Source organism: Leishmania major, chromosome 36 (assembly GCF_000002725.2).
Source record: "Leishmania major strain Friedlin complete genome, chromosome 36".
Taxonomy (NCBI): Eukaryota; Euglenozoa; class Kinetoplastea; order Trypanosomatida; family Trypanosomatidae; genus Leishmania; species Leishmania major.
In genome coordinates, this window is record NC_007287.2 from 2,168,417 (window position 1) to 2,183,019 (window position 14,603).

The 14,603-nt window shown below is 59.2% G+C and overlaps 5 protein-coding genes across 5 annotated transcripts; all 5 read right to left on the reverse strand.

Annotated features, from left to right (window-relative positions):
• Positions 1–587: 587 nt before the first annotated feature.
• ILERS (putative isoleucyl-tRNA synthetase) lies at positions 588–3,887 on the reverse strand (the record flags this gene model as incomplete). The annotated part of the gene is made up of 1 exon (XM_001687097.1): positions 588–3,887. The coding sequence occupies one exon, from the start codon at positions 3,885–3,887 to the stop codon at positions 588–590; it is 3,300 nt and encodes a 1,099-aa protein (XP_001687149.1).
• Positions 3,888–5,468: 1,581 nt separating this feature from the next.
• LMJF_36_5630 (conserved hypothetical protein) lies at positions 5,469–6,173 on the reverse strand (the record flags this gene model as incomplete). The annotated part of the gene is made up of 1 exon (XM_001687098.1): positions 5,469–6,173. The coding sequence occupies one exon, from the start codon at positions 6,171–6,173 to the stop codon at positions 5,469–5,471; it is 705 nt and encodes a 234-aa protein (XP_001687150.1).
• Positions 6,174–7,027: 854 nt separating this feature from the next.
• LMJF_36_5640 (conserved hypothetical protein) lies at positions 7,028–8,512 on the reverse strand (the record flags this gene model as incomplete). Its single annotated transcript, XM_001687099.1, has 1 exon — positions 7,028–8,512. One exon carries the CDS (start codon positions 8,510–8,512, stop codon positions 7,028–7,030), a length of 1,485 nt encoding a protein of 494 aa, XP_001687151.1.
• Positions 8,513–9,307: 795 nt separating this feature from the next.
• Positions 9,308–10,297, reverse strand: LMJF_36_5650 (conserved hypothetical protein; the record flags this gene model as incomplete). Its single annotated transcript, XM_001687100.1, has 1 exon — positions 9,308–10,297. The coding sequence occupies one exon, from the start codon at positions 10,295–10,297 to the stop codon at positions 9,308–9,310; it is 990 nt and encodes a 329-aa protein (XP_001687152.1).
• An 862-nt stretch (positions 10,298–11,159) lies between these two features.
• On the reverse strand, positions 11,160–13,313 carry LMJF_36_5660 (conserved hypothetical protein; the record flags this gene model as incomplete). The annotated part of the gene is made up of 1 exon (XM_001687101.1): positions 11,160–13,313. The coding sequence occupies one exon, from the start codon at positions 13,311–13,313 to the stop codon at positions 11,160–11,162; it is 2,154 nt and encodes a 717-aa protein (XP_001687153.1).
• Between the last annotated feature and the right edge of the window lie 1,290 nt (positions 13,314–14,603).

Genomic DNA, 14,603 nt, shown 5'->3' on the forward strand with positions numbered 1-14,603 from the left:
GAAATGCACAACACCGACGTACGGAGACGAGGGAGCGGAGCGTGCTTGTGAGTCTGTCTCGGTGTGCGTGTGCGTGTGTGTGTGTGTGTGTGGCTTGCGCGCATGCTTGAGGCTTTGTCAGAGCATAGGTGGTGCACAGAGAGAAACTAACAACAAAAGAAAAGGTGTTTTCGAAACTGAACAACAAAAAAAAGAAGACACAAAAAGGCGGGGTGAATGGGGCAAAGAACCGAGTCTCTGTTTTCGAGTTAGTTGACCACAGGGATGGGCCACATCCGCACCAGCAACACGAACAAAAAAAAAACGACAAGTTATGATCAGAATCGTAACACGTAAAGGGTCATACGAGCAAACAACAACAAAGAAAGAGAGAATGTGTGTATGGGGAGTGGGGAGAGACAGTAGAAGGCTCATGCAGGAAATGGTCGGCGTAACAGCAGCTACCGGACATGGCGAGGTCGTCTCTATGCCTCAACGAAGAGATGGACCTCCGCTTGGATGTGGGTGCGTGTCAGGGGGCCTCGGTATCCACTTTGGCGGCCAAAACCGCAGGGCCTGTATCTCACCCACCCTCTTCATACGGCACTTTAAGTCTTGGGCTTAGTGAGGACGAGGCGCACCGCCACCCCCGAGATGCTGTTGTCCTCCTCCGCAACGAGCTCGGCGTCGCTAGGCTTCTGGTCCATTGTCGTCCACACGCCCCTCAATGTCTGATTAATCTGGTCCTTAGAGTGGAGGATGGACGCCGTCAGATCCGCCTCCTCCGCCTCAAAGTACACATCCACTTCGTCCGTCACCACCAGCTTCGCCTTCTTACGCAGCTGCTGTACGCGGTTCACGAACTCACGCGCGCGCCACGAGTCGATCAGCTCCTGATCCTGGCGCTTGTCAACCAGCACAACGACGTTGTTGTCAGTGTTGCTCTGGAAGTCGGTAATGCCCTCCTTTACCTGGCGCAGCACCTTCACGTCCTCGATGGTCAGCTCCTTGCCGACGACGACGCCCTTCTTGTCGTTCAGGAACTTGGTCACCTCCTCCTGCGTCATGGCCTGGATACCCTTGCGGATCGCGGGCATCTCCTTGCGGTACTTCTTGCCAAGCACCTCGAAGTTCGCGTCCAGCTTCGTCTCCACGTAATTCTCGCCACTCGACATCACAATCTCGAACGCGTTCACCTCATCCTTGATGTAGCCCACCACCTTGCGCACGTCGTCGATGTACTGCTGGTCCGGGTGAACAATGACGACCTGACGCACCGGCCGCTTGATTGGAATGACCATCTGATCGCGCAGCACACGCACCAAGTCCACAATGTTCATCATGCGGGACATAGCACGCTCCAGCTCCGGGTCGTCCAAGGAGGCGTCCTCGTCGGGGATCATGAGGTAGTGCACGGAGTCTACGCGCTCATTCGCCGGGAGGAGGGGTTTGATCTGCTGGTAAAGCATTTCTGCCACAAAGGGGGCAATGTGGCCCACAATGCGAGACACCGAGAAGAGGAGGTACAGCATCGTCGACAGCGCCTGCGAGCGGTCCTCGCTGTCCGTGGCGTTCTTCATGCGGCGGCGGTTCATGCGCACGTACCAGTTGGACAGGTCACCGACGAAACGCAGAATGCCGGGAACGACGTTGTACAGGTGGTACAGCCGCATCTCCGCCTTCACGTAGCGCAGCAGACTCTGGCACGAGGCGAGAATCCAGCGGTCCATCTCGTTTGTGCTGCGAACCTGCAGCGACACCTGACCACCGGCCGCAATGCAGTAGTTCGTGTTCGAGATGAAGAACTTCGCGGCGTTGAACAGAGGCAGGAGGATGTCCTTGACCACGCCCTTCACACCTGCCTCGCGGAAGCGCAGCGGCTCGGCGCGCACAACCGGGGAGCTAATCATGTACATGCGCAAGGCATCCGCGCCGTACGTGTCGATCACTACCTTCGGCTCAGGGTAGTTCTTGAGGCGCTTGCTCATCTTCTTACCGTCCTCGGCGAGCACGAGCCCGCTGACGGCGACGTTGCGGAAAGGGGAGACGTCGAAGAGGGCAACACCGAGCACGAGAAGGGTGTAGAACCAGCCGCGCGTCTGGTCCAAGCCCTCCGACACAAAGTCGGCCGGAAACAGGCTCTTGAACTTGTCCTGGTTCTCGAATGGGAAGTGTTCCTGGGCGTACGGCATCGAGCCGGACTCGAACCAGCAGTCGAACACCATCGGCACACGCTTCAGCGGCGGCATACCAGGCCGCTTACTTGGGATCGTGATATTGTCAACGAACTGGCGGTGGATGTCTGTGATGCCGGTGACGCCGGAGAGCTCCTCGAGCTGCTTGGCGTTGCTGACGCACACAACCTCTTCCCAGTCCTCGCTGTGCCACACCGGCATCGGCGTACCCCAGTAGCGGTTGCGTGACACGTTCCAGTCGCGCGCCTCGGCGAGCCAGTTGGAGAAGCGGCGGGTCTTGACAAAATCAGGCACCCAGTATGTCTTGTCATTGCATTCGATGAGGCGGTCGCGGAAGGCCTCGACGTTGACAAACCACGACTCGACAGCCTTGTAGATGAGGGGTGTGTCGCTGCGCCAGCAGAAGGGGTAGCTGTGCACAATCGAAGCCTTGTGAAAGAGGTGCCCTTTCGTCTCGAGCGCTTTGATAATCTCCGGATCCGCCTCCTTGACGTACTTACCGGCGAAATCCGTCACCTCGCTCGTGAACATGCCGTTCTCGTCGACCGGACAGACGAACTTGCCACCCTTCTCGAAGATGCCGGCGTCGAGGCACGCCTGGTAATCATCCTCACCGAAGGCAGGGGCCTGGTGCACGATACCTGTACCAGCGTCTGTCGTCACGTAGGTACCAGAGATGACGCGGAAGGCCGTGGCGCTCATGGACGACTCAAAGTACGGGAAAAGTGGCACGTACTTCTCGCCCACTAGCTGCGCGCCCTTGACCTTCTCGACGACCGTGTACGGCGCGGCACCGGCCTCCGCGGCGTTGTCGCCGTCCTTTGACTTGGAGGCCTTCTGGCTGTCCCTCTTCGGGTACACCTCCCCCAGGCGGGCCTCCGCGAGCCAGTAGTGTCGCTTCGACTTAGTGTCCAGCACCTTCACGTAGTCCAGCTCGGGGTGCACGCACAAACTGAGGTTGCTCGGCAACGTCCACGGCGTGGTGGTCCAGGCCAGGAAGTATGTGTTGGGGTCGGCGCGGGCCTGGAAGGCGACCGTCACGGCGAGGTCGCTGACCTCCTTGTAGTTGGAGTTCGCCTCAAAGTTGCTCAGCGGCGTCGTGCAGGCGGTCGAGTACGGCATCACGCGAAAGCCGCGGTACACCATCTTCTTCTCCCACAGCTGCGAGAAGACCCACCAGACACTCTCCATGTACGTGAGGTGCATCGTCTTGTAGTCGTCGTCAAAGTCGATCCAGCGGCCAACGCGCTCGACGGTCTTCCTCCACTCGCCAACGTAGCGGGTGACGATCTTCTTGCACTCGTCGTTGTACTTGTCAATGCCGAGCTTCGCCACGTCGTGGGACGTCTTGATGCCGAGCATCTTGTCGATCTCGTACTCCACCGGCAGACCGTGGCAGTCCCAGCCGAAGCGACGGATGACGTGGTGGTTCGTCTGGTAGGCAAAGCGAGTGACCATGTCCTTGATGGTGCCTGCCAAGATGTGGCCGTAGTGCGGCAGACCAGTCGCGAACGGTGGGCCGTCGTAGAAGCTGAACGGCTGGCGACCCTCGGAGAGCTGCATGGAAGTGCGAAAGCAATCCTTCTCGTGCCACATCGCCAGCACTTCCTCCTCCATCTTCGCGAAGTCGAGCACATCGGGATAGTTCTTCACTGGTACGCCCTGCTGCCCCGCCGGGGGGTCTTGCTGCTGCTGCTGACCCTCGCCCGCCATGTGAGACGGCAATGCGGGGTGTGCGAGAGACGAGGAGGAATTCGGGGACGGCGTATAGAGAGAGGGGCGGGCGGTGAAGTCGGGGTTTTGGCTGTTAGCGTTAGGTGTAGCCTGACTGTCGTCGGTGCGGAGCGTGCTGCTCGGCGCGGTCGATGGCGAATGTGAAGCAGAGGGAGAGGGAGAAGGGGACGAGGCGGAGGGAGCAGTCGCAAAAGCTGAAGTTCCCGTGTACTTCACAGGCCTTCCGTGTGAGTAGATGACCGTGCGGGCTGCAGTGGGATAAGGGTTACTACTTTTCCCGCTCTTCTTCCTTAACCTCGCCGCCGTACAGGCCAAAACACCACAGCCGTAGCCTCGCGCGAGGTGTGTGCTGCTCCGAAGCATTCAACGCCTGCCACACCGCACGCGCGCGTTTCTGGATTGCGTGTGCGCCTCTATGTGGGTCCGCGACGCAGACGACACGCACGTAAAGAAAAAAGTAGGACTGCTCTCCTCGTAAATGTGGCGTTTCGAGTCTCCAAGCAGAGAAGGGGAGCCGCTGTCGCACAGCGGCGCCACAACAAAGAAGCTGCAACACCAACGAAGACAGGAAGGGCAGGAGAAGGATGAACACACGCACACATGCAACGCACGCTGATCGCACTTGCCCCAGATGCGCTGCGTGTGTCTGCTTTATTGTTGTTTGGCCTGAACTGAAACAGCAGCCACCATACAAGACAAAAACAAACAAACAAACGAGACAACACAAAAGCAATACACAAGAAAAGAGCGACAACCGAAATTCGATAGGCTTACTCTGTTCGCTGTGTGATAGTCATTGCGTAAGCACATGAAAGTGTGCATGTGTGTGTGTTTGTTGGGAGAGAAGGTGGTGGTGGTGGTGGGGGGGGGGGTTCGTTCCGTCACTCGTCAAGCGCGTGAGGCAGAGCCGAGCAGAGGAGAGGCCATTTTCACCAAGGATTCAGTACGCACTCGCCGCGCCATCATTGTGCAGCCATCGAGAGAGAGAGAGAGAGAGAGAGAGAGAAGGGGGAGGGTGAGGAGAAAGGGTGAGAGAGAGAGAGCGATGGGAAGTCTTTGGACAAACGTGTGCACGTGTGTGCGTCAGCTCCCGTGCTTTTGGAGGAGCAAGCAGAGCAGCGGTGGTGATGCTGACACTCGCCGCCGGCGTTATGCACCTTTTCGCCGTATCGCGCTGTCTTCTCCCTCCTCCCTCCTCTTTCGATACTGCTGCCAAATCCGCACTCCAGGCGTGATGCTGAGGCACCTCCGCGAGCCCCTCCGTCTGCAAGCCGAAAGGCGGGGTGAAGGGAAGGAAGAGACACAGTCCTGCCTTCGTTTTTCGCTTCGCTCGTTCACTCCCTCCAATTTCGCGGGCGTAAGAGAAAGTCGGGGAGAAGACAAGGCAAGCAGCAGCCACAGTGGCAGTGAACCCCCCCCGCCCTCTAACAGAAACAAAGAGAGAAGCGGACTTGTGGCAGTTTACACGGACGTCGCGGCAGCGAGTAGACATCATCGGCGAGCCGACGCTTGCCGACAAAGTCACGCACTCATCTCGTCCACCGGGTCTGCTCCGTTGATTCAGAGGGAGCGCAGCAGCAGCTGCTCGTACTCGGCAGGACTAACGATGCGCACAGAAAGGTTGTCCTGGACCACTCCGGTGGCCTCGATGCGCAAGGCGAGCTGCAGCGCCAGCATGTGCTTGCAGCACCACACCTCCTGCCGCTGAATCGATTGGTACGCGTACGCAGAGCAGGGGCAGTAGTAGGGAGAGAAGAGTGTGTGTTCGCCGACCTGGTAGAGACAGCGTGCCCGCTGCACGGCCGACTGTGAGGAGACTGCAGCTGCGCTCTCCTGATCGCCCTGCTGAGAGACAGCGTTTGAGCGAGGGGTGGACGACACCGCGTCAGCACCGGAGCTCCTCGCACGCTGAGCTTCACGGTGCACGCACCCCACGTCATCGTCCGCCGTCTTCACCGACTCGTCGTCGGAAAAGTCCGCCTCAGCGCGTTCCACATATCGTATGACGGGCTCGGTCCCGTGCAACGCGATACCAATGGCTGACAGCGCTGTTTTCCCATACAGAATCTCAAGCGGCGCTAGTGCCTCCTCGATGCTCTTGGGTACATCATGCGCCTCAGCATCGACTACGCCATCCGGGCGTAGGGCGTCACTGGAATGAGAACCCGCAACGACGTATTGTGCGTAGGCGTCCAAGACGGCGCGGGTGATGAGCGCTGGATAGTCCTCGGCCGCTCTCGAAAAACCTGTCATGGCCATGCTCATGAAAGCGGCGACGGGCTAGGCACCTTCTCGTGGACCGCAAGTGCGAGGCGGCAGGAGACGTCAACGGCGTCGCGCGGAGCTGCTAGTCGTTAAGGGGAGTGATGGATATAGTTGGAGAAAGGAGAAGGAGAGGGAGAGGAGGAGGATGGAGAGAGAAAACATGTCGACGCGCCGTGATATTTCGTGAGGCCGAATTCCATTGATGAGCTTCTCGGCCTTTGTCTCGCAGTGCAAGAGACTGCCCCTCGACTGCGCAGCGCATCACACCTCCTCCTTTTGGAGGTGCTCGATGGTGGTCACTGTTTTGGTCGCCACGACACAGACAAGTACGCAGTTGCGTTGACCCACTGCTGGTATGATGCACCAGCGCGCCACCTTTTATTTCTCTATACTTCTCGACCCCCTGAAGACGGTGGAAGGGGGGATGAGGGGAAGGGACGCACCCCTTAGTGCGTGTTGGCATATCACACACGGTCCAGTCCCCCTCCCCTACCCCCCACCCAGTCGGTTTGGAGAAGCCGGAGTGCCACCGCGAGGGGGATGCACCACGGGGAGACCTGGTATGATGGAGGGGGGGAGGAAGGGAGGGGGGAGTCGAGTGGAGCTGAACTCATGGGCGGTGGCAGCGAACGGACACCGTGACCAAACAAGAACACGCTCTTTTTTCGTTAAGGCCGCATCACACATGTGCGCCCTACTCTGCAGAACACACCCACCCACCCACCTACACACACACACACACACACACAGACACACAGACACCTACAGCACGAGGAGGCACATGGATGGGGGAGTGGCACCGGAGGCGCGCGCCATGTCTAGGGTTGGTATGGGTGCCTTCACGGATGACCGGCTCACTTGCGGTGATGGCGACGACGCCGCGACTCTCCATCGTCGTTGCGGCGGCGGTGGTGGCGCTTTTCGTGCCTCGACTTCCGCACGGGAATGTTCTCGTCGTCGTCGTGACGCGAACGGCGTCTGGACGCGTCATGGACGGCGTCGGAAGGGAGGGAGGCACCAATCAGATCGCGCAGTTCTTCGATGCTCGCTGGGTTCGCAAAGGATGCCGGCAGTGGCGCTGCGGCGCCGGAGGACGATGGCGGCGGCGGAGCGGGCGATAAACTAAGCGAGGTCTTTGCGCTCGCCTCTGCGGCTGTTTCTCGAGCCACTTTGAGTTGCTCCATGGCAACGTTATACTGATCCCGCTCGGCAACGGTGCGGTACAGCGGAACCGTGCTAAGCGCTCGCGCGTCTGCCAACGCGGCTGTTGCAGGACGGTTTCCAGCACTGTTGCTGCTGTATACCCCGTATCGATACGAGATGGCCTTGAGAAGGCGCTCGCTTACCCCAAACGCCGTGGACCATTTGTCGGGTAGAGTGAGGTCGGGCGGACACGATTGCTGAATGGCGTAGATGGCGAGCGCGTCGGCGGGAACAGCGAGGAGTCGGCGGCATCGTGGGAGGTCGTTAACGACCTGCACAGCACGTATCATCCACTGCGTCAGAGCCGCCGGCGGTCGTGCGGCTTTTGCTACAACGGCGGCGCTAGGACGAGTTGTTCCGTTCGCGCCAGCACTTGGGTCACCCCTGACGGCGCTGATGCTGCTCTGCGCATTGTCACTGGCCGGCTCCGACAAGATATTCAAGTACAGTAAAACGTACTTGTAGGGACTCTCGACAAATGTCTGAAAGCCAAGCTGGTGCAGGACAACCTCTTCTGCCTCTATCACGCAGGCTTTGAAGTCTTCGTAGCGTGGAAGAGAGGGCTTGGACTGCTCAGTCACAGGTATTCCGCTGCGGCGTAGGCTTAGTCGCATGCAGACGTTCACCACGGCGCGAATGCGCGTCGACGGGTCCTCCATTTTGGTAGCGATAAGCAGGCAGGCCGCCACGAGATACATGATATCCTCGTGATCCGACAAGTGATGAATGCAGTAGTCGAGTGGGGCGTGCAGGTCGACCAAAGGAACGAGACCGGTGCGCATCTTGAGCTGCACGTGGTTCGGCACGAGATACTCGACGCCGGCCGGGTGCGCATGCTTGCTCGGAGCATCACGTGTCTTTTCCGTCATGGATGGAGTGTCGGTGGGCGATGAAACAGCCAACAAGTCGAGTTGGGCACGCTTGAGATCCTCGTTGAGACCATTTCGATAAGTGGGCATGTCGAGTGCGCTGATGTACTGAGAGCGGAAGTGCGCCTCGACGGACGCCTCAAAGCGCTGGAAGAGAATCGACGCGCGGTAAATTGTGGAGGGTGTGGTTCGCAGAAGCAGCCCTGTTGTACGAATCAAGTCCACGCCGTAGGCGGTGTATGCATCCCGCGCCGCAGCATCCGTCATGGCGACTGGGACAATATAAGAGCGGTCACCCGAACACCTTGGGGGAGAATACAGACAACAACGCGGAAACGAGTGTGTTGGTGACAGTATCGGTACACCAGCGCAAATGTGAAGAGGTGCACGCGTGTCTGAGGAGGGAGTGCACGTTGCTACGACTCCACCGCAATATATACATATACGTATATATATGTGTGTGTGTATATATATATATCCCTCCGAGACTAAGGGGCCTTCGAGTAGGACGTGTCTGCCTTCACACAGCACACAGATCACGGCAACCGTGTGGGATCACCGGTGCGCGACGGTAAGGCGAATGAAAGAAAAAGACAAAGAGAAATCGGTTTGTGTGAGTGGGGGGGGGGTGGGAGGGGATGGGGTAGAGAAGGAGACGATGGGGGGGGGGGCGCACAAACGACGGATGCGGGGTGACAGATGCCCGTCGTCTTCAGAGCCCCTGCAACGCCGGTGTGAAGGCTGCCTCGCCTGGAGGCAAACGCAAACACCAGGGAGTCTACGCGTTCGTCATCGGGTCGACGTGGCGTTCGTGCAGACTGCTCCGCATGTGGCACAGGTCCAATGTGGAGGGAGAGAGCAGGGCCTTTTTCGCGTGGCTTCACGTGCGTCCTGTCCTTTCGTTTAGCAACTATAGCTCAGCACAGCGTACCCATGCGCACACGTTCACGCATGCACGGCTCCACTGCGGGCGAGGGAAGCGATGATAATGCATGTTGCGAAGGAGCCCACTGGTGTGCTTCTTAATGTAAGCCGACGCGCACGCACATGCTCCTCTGTGCCTCAGAGATCGTCAGCGTCGCTTGGAGCACTTGGCCGGCGCTGCCGCTGCTGTTGCTGTTGCTTGCGTTCCTCACCATGCATGTAGTCCTTCAGCGTGGAGAACTCATCGTCGGTGAGGTCGAAAGCGGTGGGATCGACCGCCTGCAAATCCTCCTTGTTCCCTGTCACAAAGGCTTCCTTCATTCGACGGATCTCGTCCCGCGAGAAGACGTCGGCGGACTGGCCCTGCTCACGGGTCAGGCGGTGCAGCATCGTCTCCATCTCTCGTTCCTCCGTCTCGATCTCCTGGGGCCTGTCCGCGTCAATCGACGCACGCAGCTCCGTGTCTGTTGTGAGGGCCAAGTCCAGTTCGCGCACAAAGATCGCGTGCTTCTTGCAGTGCGGGGATGGAGCGCAGAAGCTGTCAAAGACGGCGTCGCGGTGCGGCGCATCACTGATGCTGCGCCCGGCATTCGCTTCCTTTACAAGGCGGCTGGAGAAGCCGTCCATGTAGCCGCTGTCCATCCACTCTTCACAAAGCACCGCCACGGTTTCGCAGATTCGGCCGCACTTGCTGTAGTAGTCCACCACTCCCACGCTCATGTGATGGCGAGGCGTTGCGGCAGCGGGCCTGTCAGTGCCTCTCTCGGAAGGCGCCACCTCTTCCACTTGGAGAGCCACTTGGCGAATCCACTGGCCCTGGTCCTTGAAAGGGACACACATATTCTCAACCTCCTCCAGCACGTCGTCCTCGCGCACCTGCAGCCGCTTCCTCTGTTGCTCCTCGCGCTTCGCCTCTATTTGGTAGAGGGAATTCACGACAATGAAGGAGCACACGTCGCAGCGCAAAGCATTCTGCACAACGGGAGGATAGGGGGTGTTCAGCGGCAGCTGTTTGCGGGCACTCGCGCATCCAAGCGCAGCGGCCAACACGCATACAAGTAGCAGCAGCGTTGTCGTAACGAGCGGCCGCGTCGGAGCGACATGGGATGGAGGGCTGCAGCACGGCATCCAAAGAGTGTCCTTCTTTGAGTATGTATGTTACGAACCGCAAGAATGCTTAGGTGTTGCTGGCGGTGGTGGTGGCGGCTGTGCGCAGAGCGGAGGAGGTGAGATGAGGAAGGGCGAGAGTAGTTGAGTCCCCCCCCCCAATGTGGAAGCGATTTCACCTCCGATGGATGGTGGATGGTGCACAGGATAGAGAGGGAGAGAGAGAGAGAGAGACGATGCAACGATAATAATGAAAAGAAAACAAAGAGAGGTGCCATGTGACACGACAAAAATCAGCGGGAGTCGCTTCTGCCGGTGGCGCATGCAGCGAAACACGGGAAAAAAGGAGTCGAAGAGGGCGGGGCCACAACTATCGCTTTGCCACTCCTTCCAAGCCGAACATGACGCGTCCTTTCATCTCCCTGACATGCCTGCGTTTTTTTTTTGCTGGCTTGCCGCTTCCACGCACGTGATCGACGCAACCCCTCTACCTGTACCGACACATCCGCCCTTGCACATGACAAAATGTCGCTCGGCGTTGGCGCGTTCCCCTTCATGGAATGAATCACCCATCCAGTTTTGTGTTCTTCGTACCCCCGCCCGCGCACCTGCGTCGGGGTTGCACGTGCATGCGTGCGTAGACGCGGGTGTGCTCCACAGTTTGAAACAGAGGGATACCCTTCCGCAGATTCGAAAAGGGTGGCGCACAGCACGACCGCTAAGGGGCCCAGGCGGCGACGGTATTCGATTGGTCTGCCCACTCATATGATGTAGGTGATGTGACAAGGAAAAAAAAAGAATGCGGGAAGGAAAACGAGGCAGTAGCCGACGCGCTGCACCCATGAACGCACAACGCATCTGAACCTAAAGAGACCCCGCCCGACTACACCCTCTTGGCAAAAACTTCGCGCGCGCGCCGCTCGAGCTCTGCCTGCTTGCGCTTGCTCTGCTCTGCGGGTGTGAGGGGCAACTCTTCTGCGCCATCGCCCGTTGTCTTGGCGTCGGTCACTGGGGTCTCGTACTGACTCGCGAGCCTCTGCAGGCTACGCACGTGCTGCTCCTTTCGCGCCTGCGCGGCCGGATCGTCGTCCTCCTCGTACATGAAACAGAACACGAAAGTGCGTAGCCAGTCCGGCGTGTTTTCTCGCAGTGCCAGTTCGGTGGCCTTGGCGTGAAAGCGGCGGCGGAGCGGCTCCAGGTGAGTCAGGAAGACATCCTCGAGGGCACAGAGGCGGCTCAAGATGGGCGGACTACTGTCCATCTTCACCTCTTTGCGCACCATGTTCGCGAATCGGTTCGTGCTGTACGGGTTGTCTTCGTGCCTCAGCAAGGCCAGAGCCGATGCCTCGCTCGGTGTCCTGGAGCCCTTCCGTTTCACTGCATCTGAGTCCACGCCATTGAAGAGCAGCTGCAGCTCCTCCTCTACGGCTGCCCGTCGACTCGGTGACAGCTTCGACGTCAGCAGCCCCCATGTCTTTGTCTTTTCGATGTCCTCCTCGCGGAGGTGCTGTGCCTGATGCTCCACAAGCTTGCCCAGCACCTTTGCGGCCCCCGGTGCGAAGTCCATGGCGTGGTCGCCAAAGCCGCAGCACACAAAGCAGTTGAAGGAGCCGCCGTTGCGGTCAACGATAGGAACACCGTCAGGGGTGAAGGCTCGTACGTACTCGCTTACGCGGACGACGTTGCTGCCGCACCCGGCCTCGGCTGACGTAGAAGACGAGCTAAGGGGGACCGACCAGCCACACTTGATTCGCAAATACGACTCCAGCCGATCGAGCTGCCGCGATACCAGCGCGTGAGTTTTGGTTTTGACGGTGCTGTCCAGGGAGAGCAGTCCTTGCAGCACAACGTCCTGCGGTGTCGGCAGCACCTTTGACTGCATCATGGAGGCGACGGCAGATGACCTGCTGGGGGGCCCGCCGTTACGATTCGCGGAGAGCGTGAGGCTACTGGGCCACGTGTAACCATACAGGCTGCAGTGGCTGCTGAGCAACGCCAGTGTGCCTGGGGCAGGCCGCGCAAGGGGGTCTGCTACACCCTCGTGGCTGGACGGTGCATCGACCTCCGGGGATGACGACGACGCTGCTGCGGCTGGGGATCGGTGCGGCCTGCACTGAAAGAGGGACCAAACCGCGTCTTTGAGGGCACCGCTTGGTTGCTGCACCACCGCCGAGAGACCGCTGAGACCCAGCACCGGGAGGCGGGAGTTGGGAAGGGTCATGGTGCCAGTGCTAGCTCCCGCTGCAAGGATCACCACATCGTACCCTTCGCTGGCGAAGAGGCGCTGCTCGGGGTGCGAAGGGTCGGGCTTCGACACACGAATGCTCCTGGTGGATTCGACGTCGTACTTGAGGTAGGTGACGGCGTCCTCGAGCCGCTCACCAAGGGCAAACTGTACATCGTAGTCTCGCCTGCATACCTCTGCCAACGCTCGGGTCCAGCCAACCGGATCGACCATCAGGGGCTCCGCGTGCGCTGTCACGGCGGCCTCTTTCCGCTCGTTGAGAACCGTGACCGGTCCCGCGAACACGTGCTGATGGAGGTGCGGGTACTTGTTCACGAGCTCGCACACGACGGAGTGACTGACGCAGGATAGGTTGTTTGTGTAGGCCATCACCTCGGAGTCGGAGAAGCACGACCGAAGCCGACCCCACATCCAGCGGTACACCACTGGGTTGAGCAGCGTGTTAAAGAGGTGCTCCCGGGCGATCAAATCCGGGCAGGCGGTGGGGAACAGCATGCCACGCAGCACTTCTGTGCGGAATGCCGTCCGAGCCAGCGACGGCTCGATCAGTCCGACGCCCACAAAAGGAAGGGAGAACCTGGTCTCGCCGCCCGCGATGTCGCCGCGGCGCTCAAAGACAGTCACCTTGAAGCCTAGCTTGGCGAGCTCGTAGGCGACATGTACACCGGCCACACCAGCACCAACGACCGCGGCGCTTGGGGCAACCAGCGACAATCGCTCCGTCGGGTTTGGGGAAGGTGGGTCGCTGGCTGACGCAACCACCGGTGACACCCGAGACCCGCGCTGTCCCATGACGCTCCGCGCGAAGAAAACGGAAGGGGTGCAAAATAAGGAAACCAGAACAAGGCGAGATGGTCTACACGCCTGGAGAGCCTGAAGTTTGTCGGAGCAACGTTGGGCAAGTCAGCACAAAGTTCAACAGGAAACAACGATGAAGACAGAAGGGTGCTCCGAGGACACGCGCAACGCCGGAAAGACATCAATGGGGGGAACTTCTCTGGCGTGAGCAGCTCAGCGCTTTCTGTCTTTTTTTTTTTTCCCACAGTCGCGGCAATGCAGCCGCGCAAGCCGCACAGGAGGAGATCCAGCGCCGCACAGAGGCTTCAAGAACCTGCGCAACGGGACCTTTCCAGCGGTAATGACTGTTTCTCCAGGAGCCGTGGGGGACTACCCTGCGCGGTGAGGGTGGGGTCAGTCCAAGACACACGCACCATGGTACGGCGGAAAAGGGAGGGAGACAAGGAAAGAGAAACGCAGAGTAGACACAAATCGCGACAAGGAGATGAGACGTGCATGGACGACACAACCTGTGTCTGGGTGGGATTCAAAGATTGGAGAAATGATGATGATCGGCCCGCCACCCGCGCCTAACGAGCTTTACAGCTCTCTCTCTCTCTCTCGTACACACACACACACACACTCACACACACATGCACAAGAGATGCCATGGCCGCGTCACGGTCTCCGTGGGTTTCACGTAACACAGAACAACCAGAAAAAGGATGCGATGCTCTATTTTAGCGACTGTACCAAGGCCTTTGCCCTCAACTTCCGTTTTGTGTGTGTCCGCTGCTCGGCTGGGTGAACACTGCGCACTTGCGACGACCTCTTTTGTGGTGTTCGCCTTCTCCCTGCGCTATGCTCATCCAATAATGACGACTGGGGATGAGGGGAAGGGACGCACCCTTTAGTGCGTGGTGGCATATTACACACGGTCCAGTCCCCCTCCCCTACCCCCCACCCAGTCGGTTTGGAGAAGCCGGAGTGCCACCGCGAGGGGGATGCACCACGGGGAGACCTGGTATGATGGGGGGGGGAGGAAGGGAGGGGGGAGTCGAGTGGAGCTGAACTCATGGGCGGTGGCGGCGAACGGACACCGTGCCCAAACAGGATGTTTTCTGCGCGTGTGTTAGACGTGTGTTAATCGAAACAAGCAAAGAAAAAAAAACAGAAGAACCACACGAGCAGAGCACAGCCACTAATGCGCACAAGCCGTGCGTGCGCGCCGCGCGTTTGCGTCACAGACGCTGGCCAACATGCAACAACGTTTTGACGATCGTGTTGACGTTGCCAACACGGATT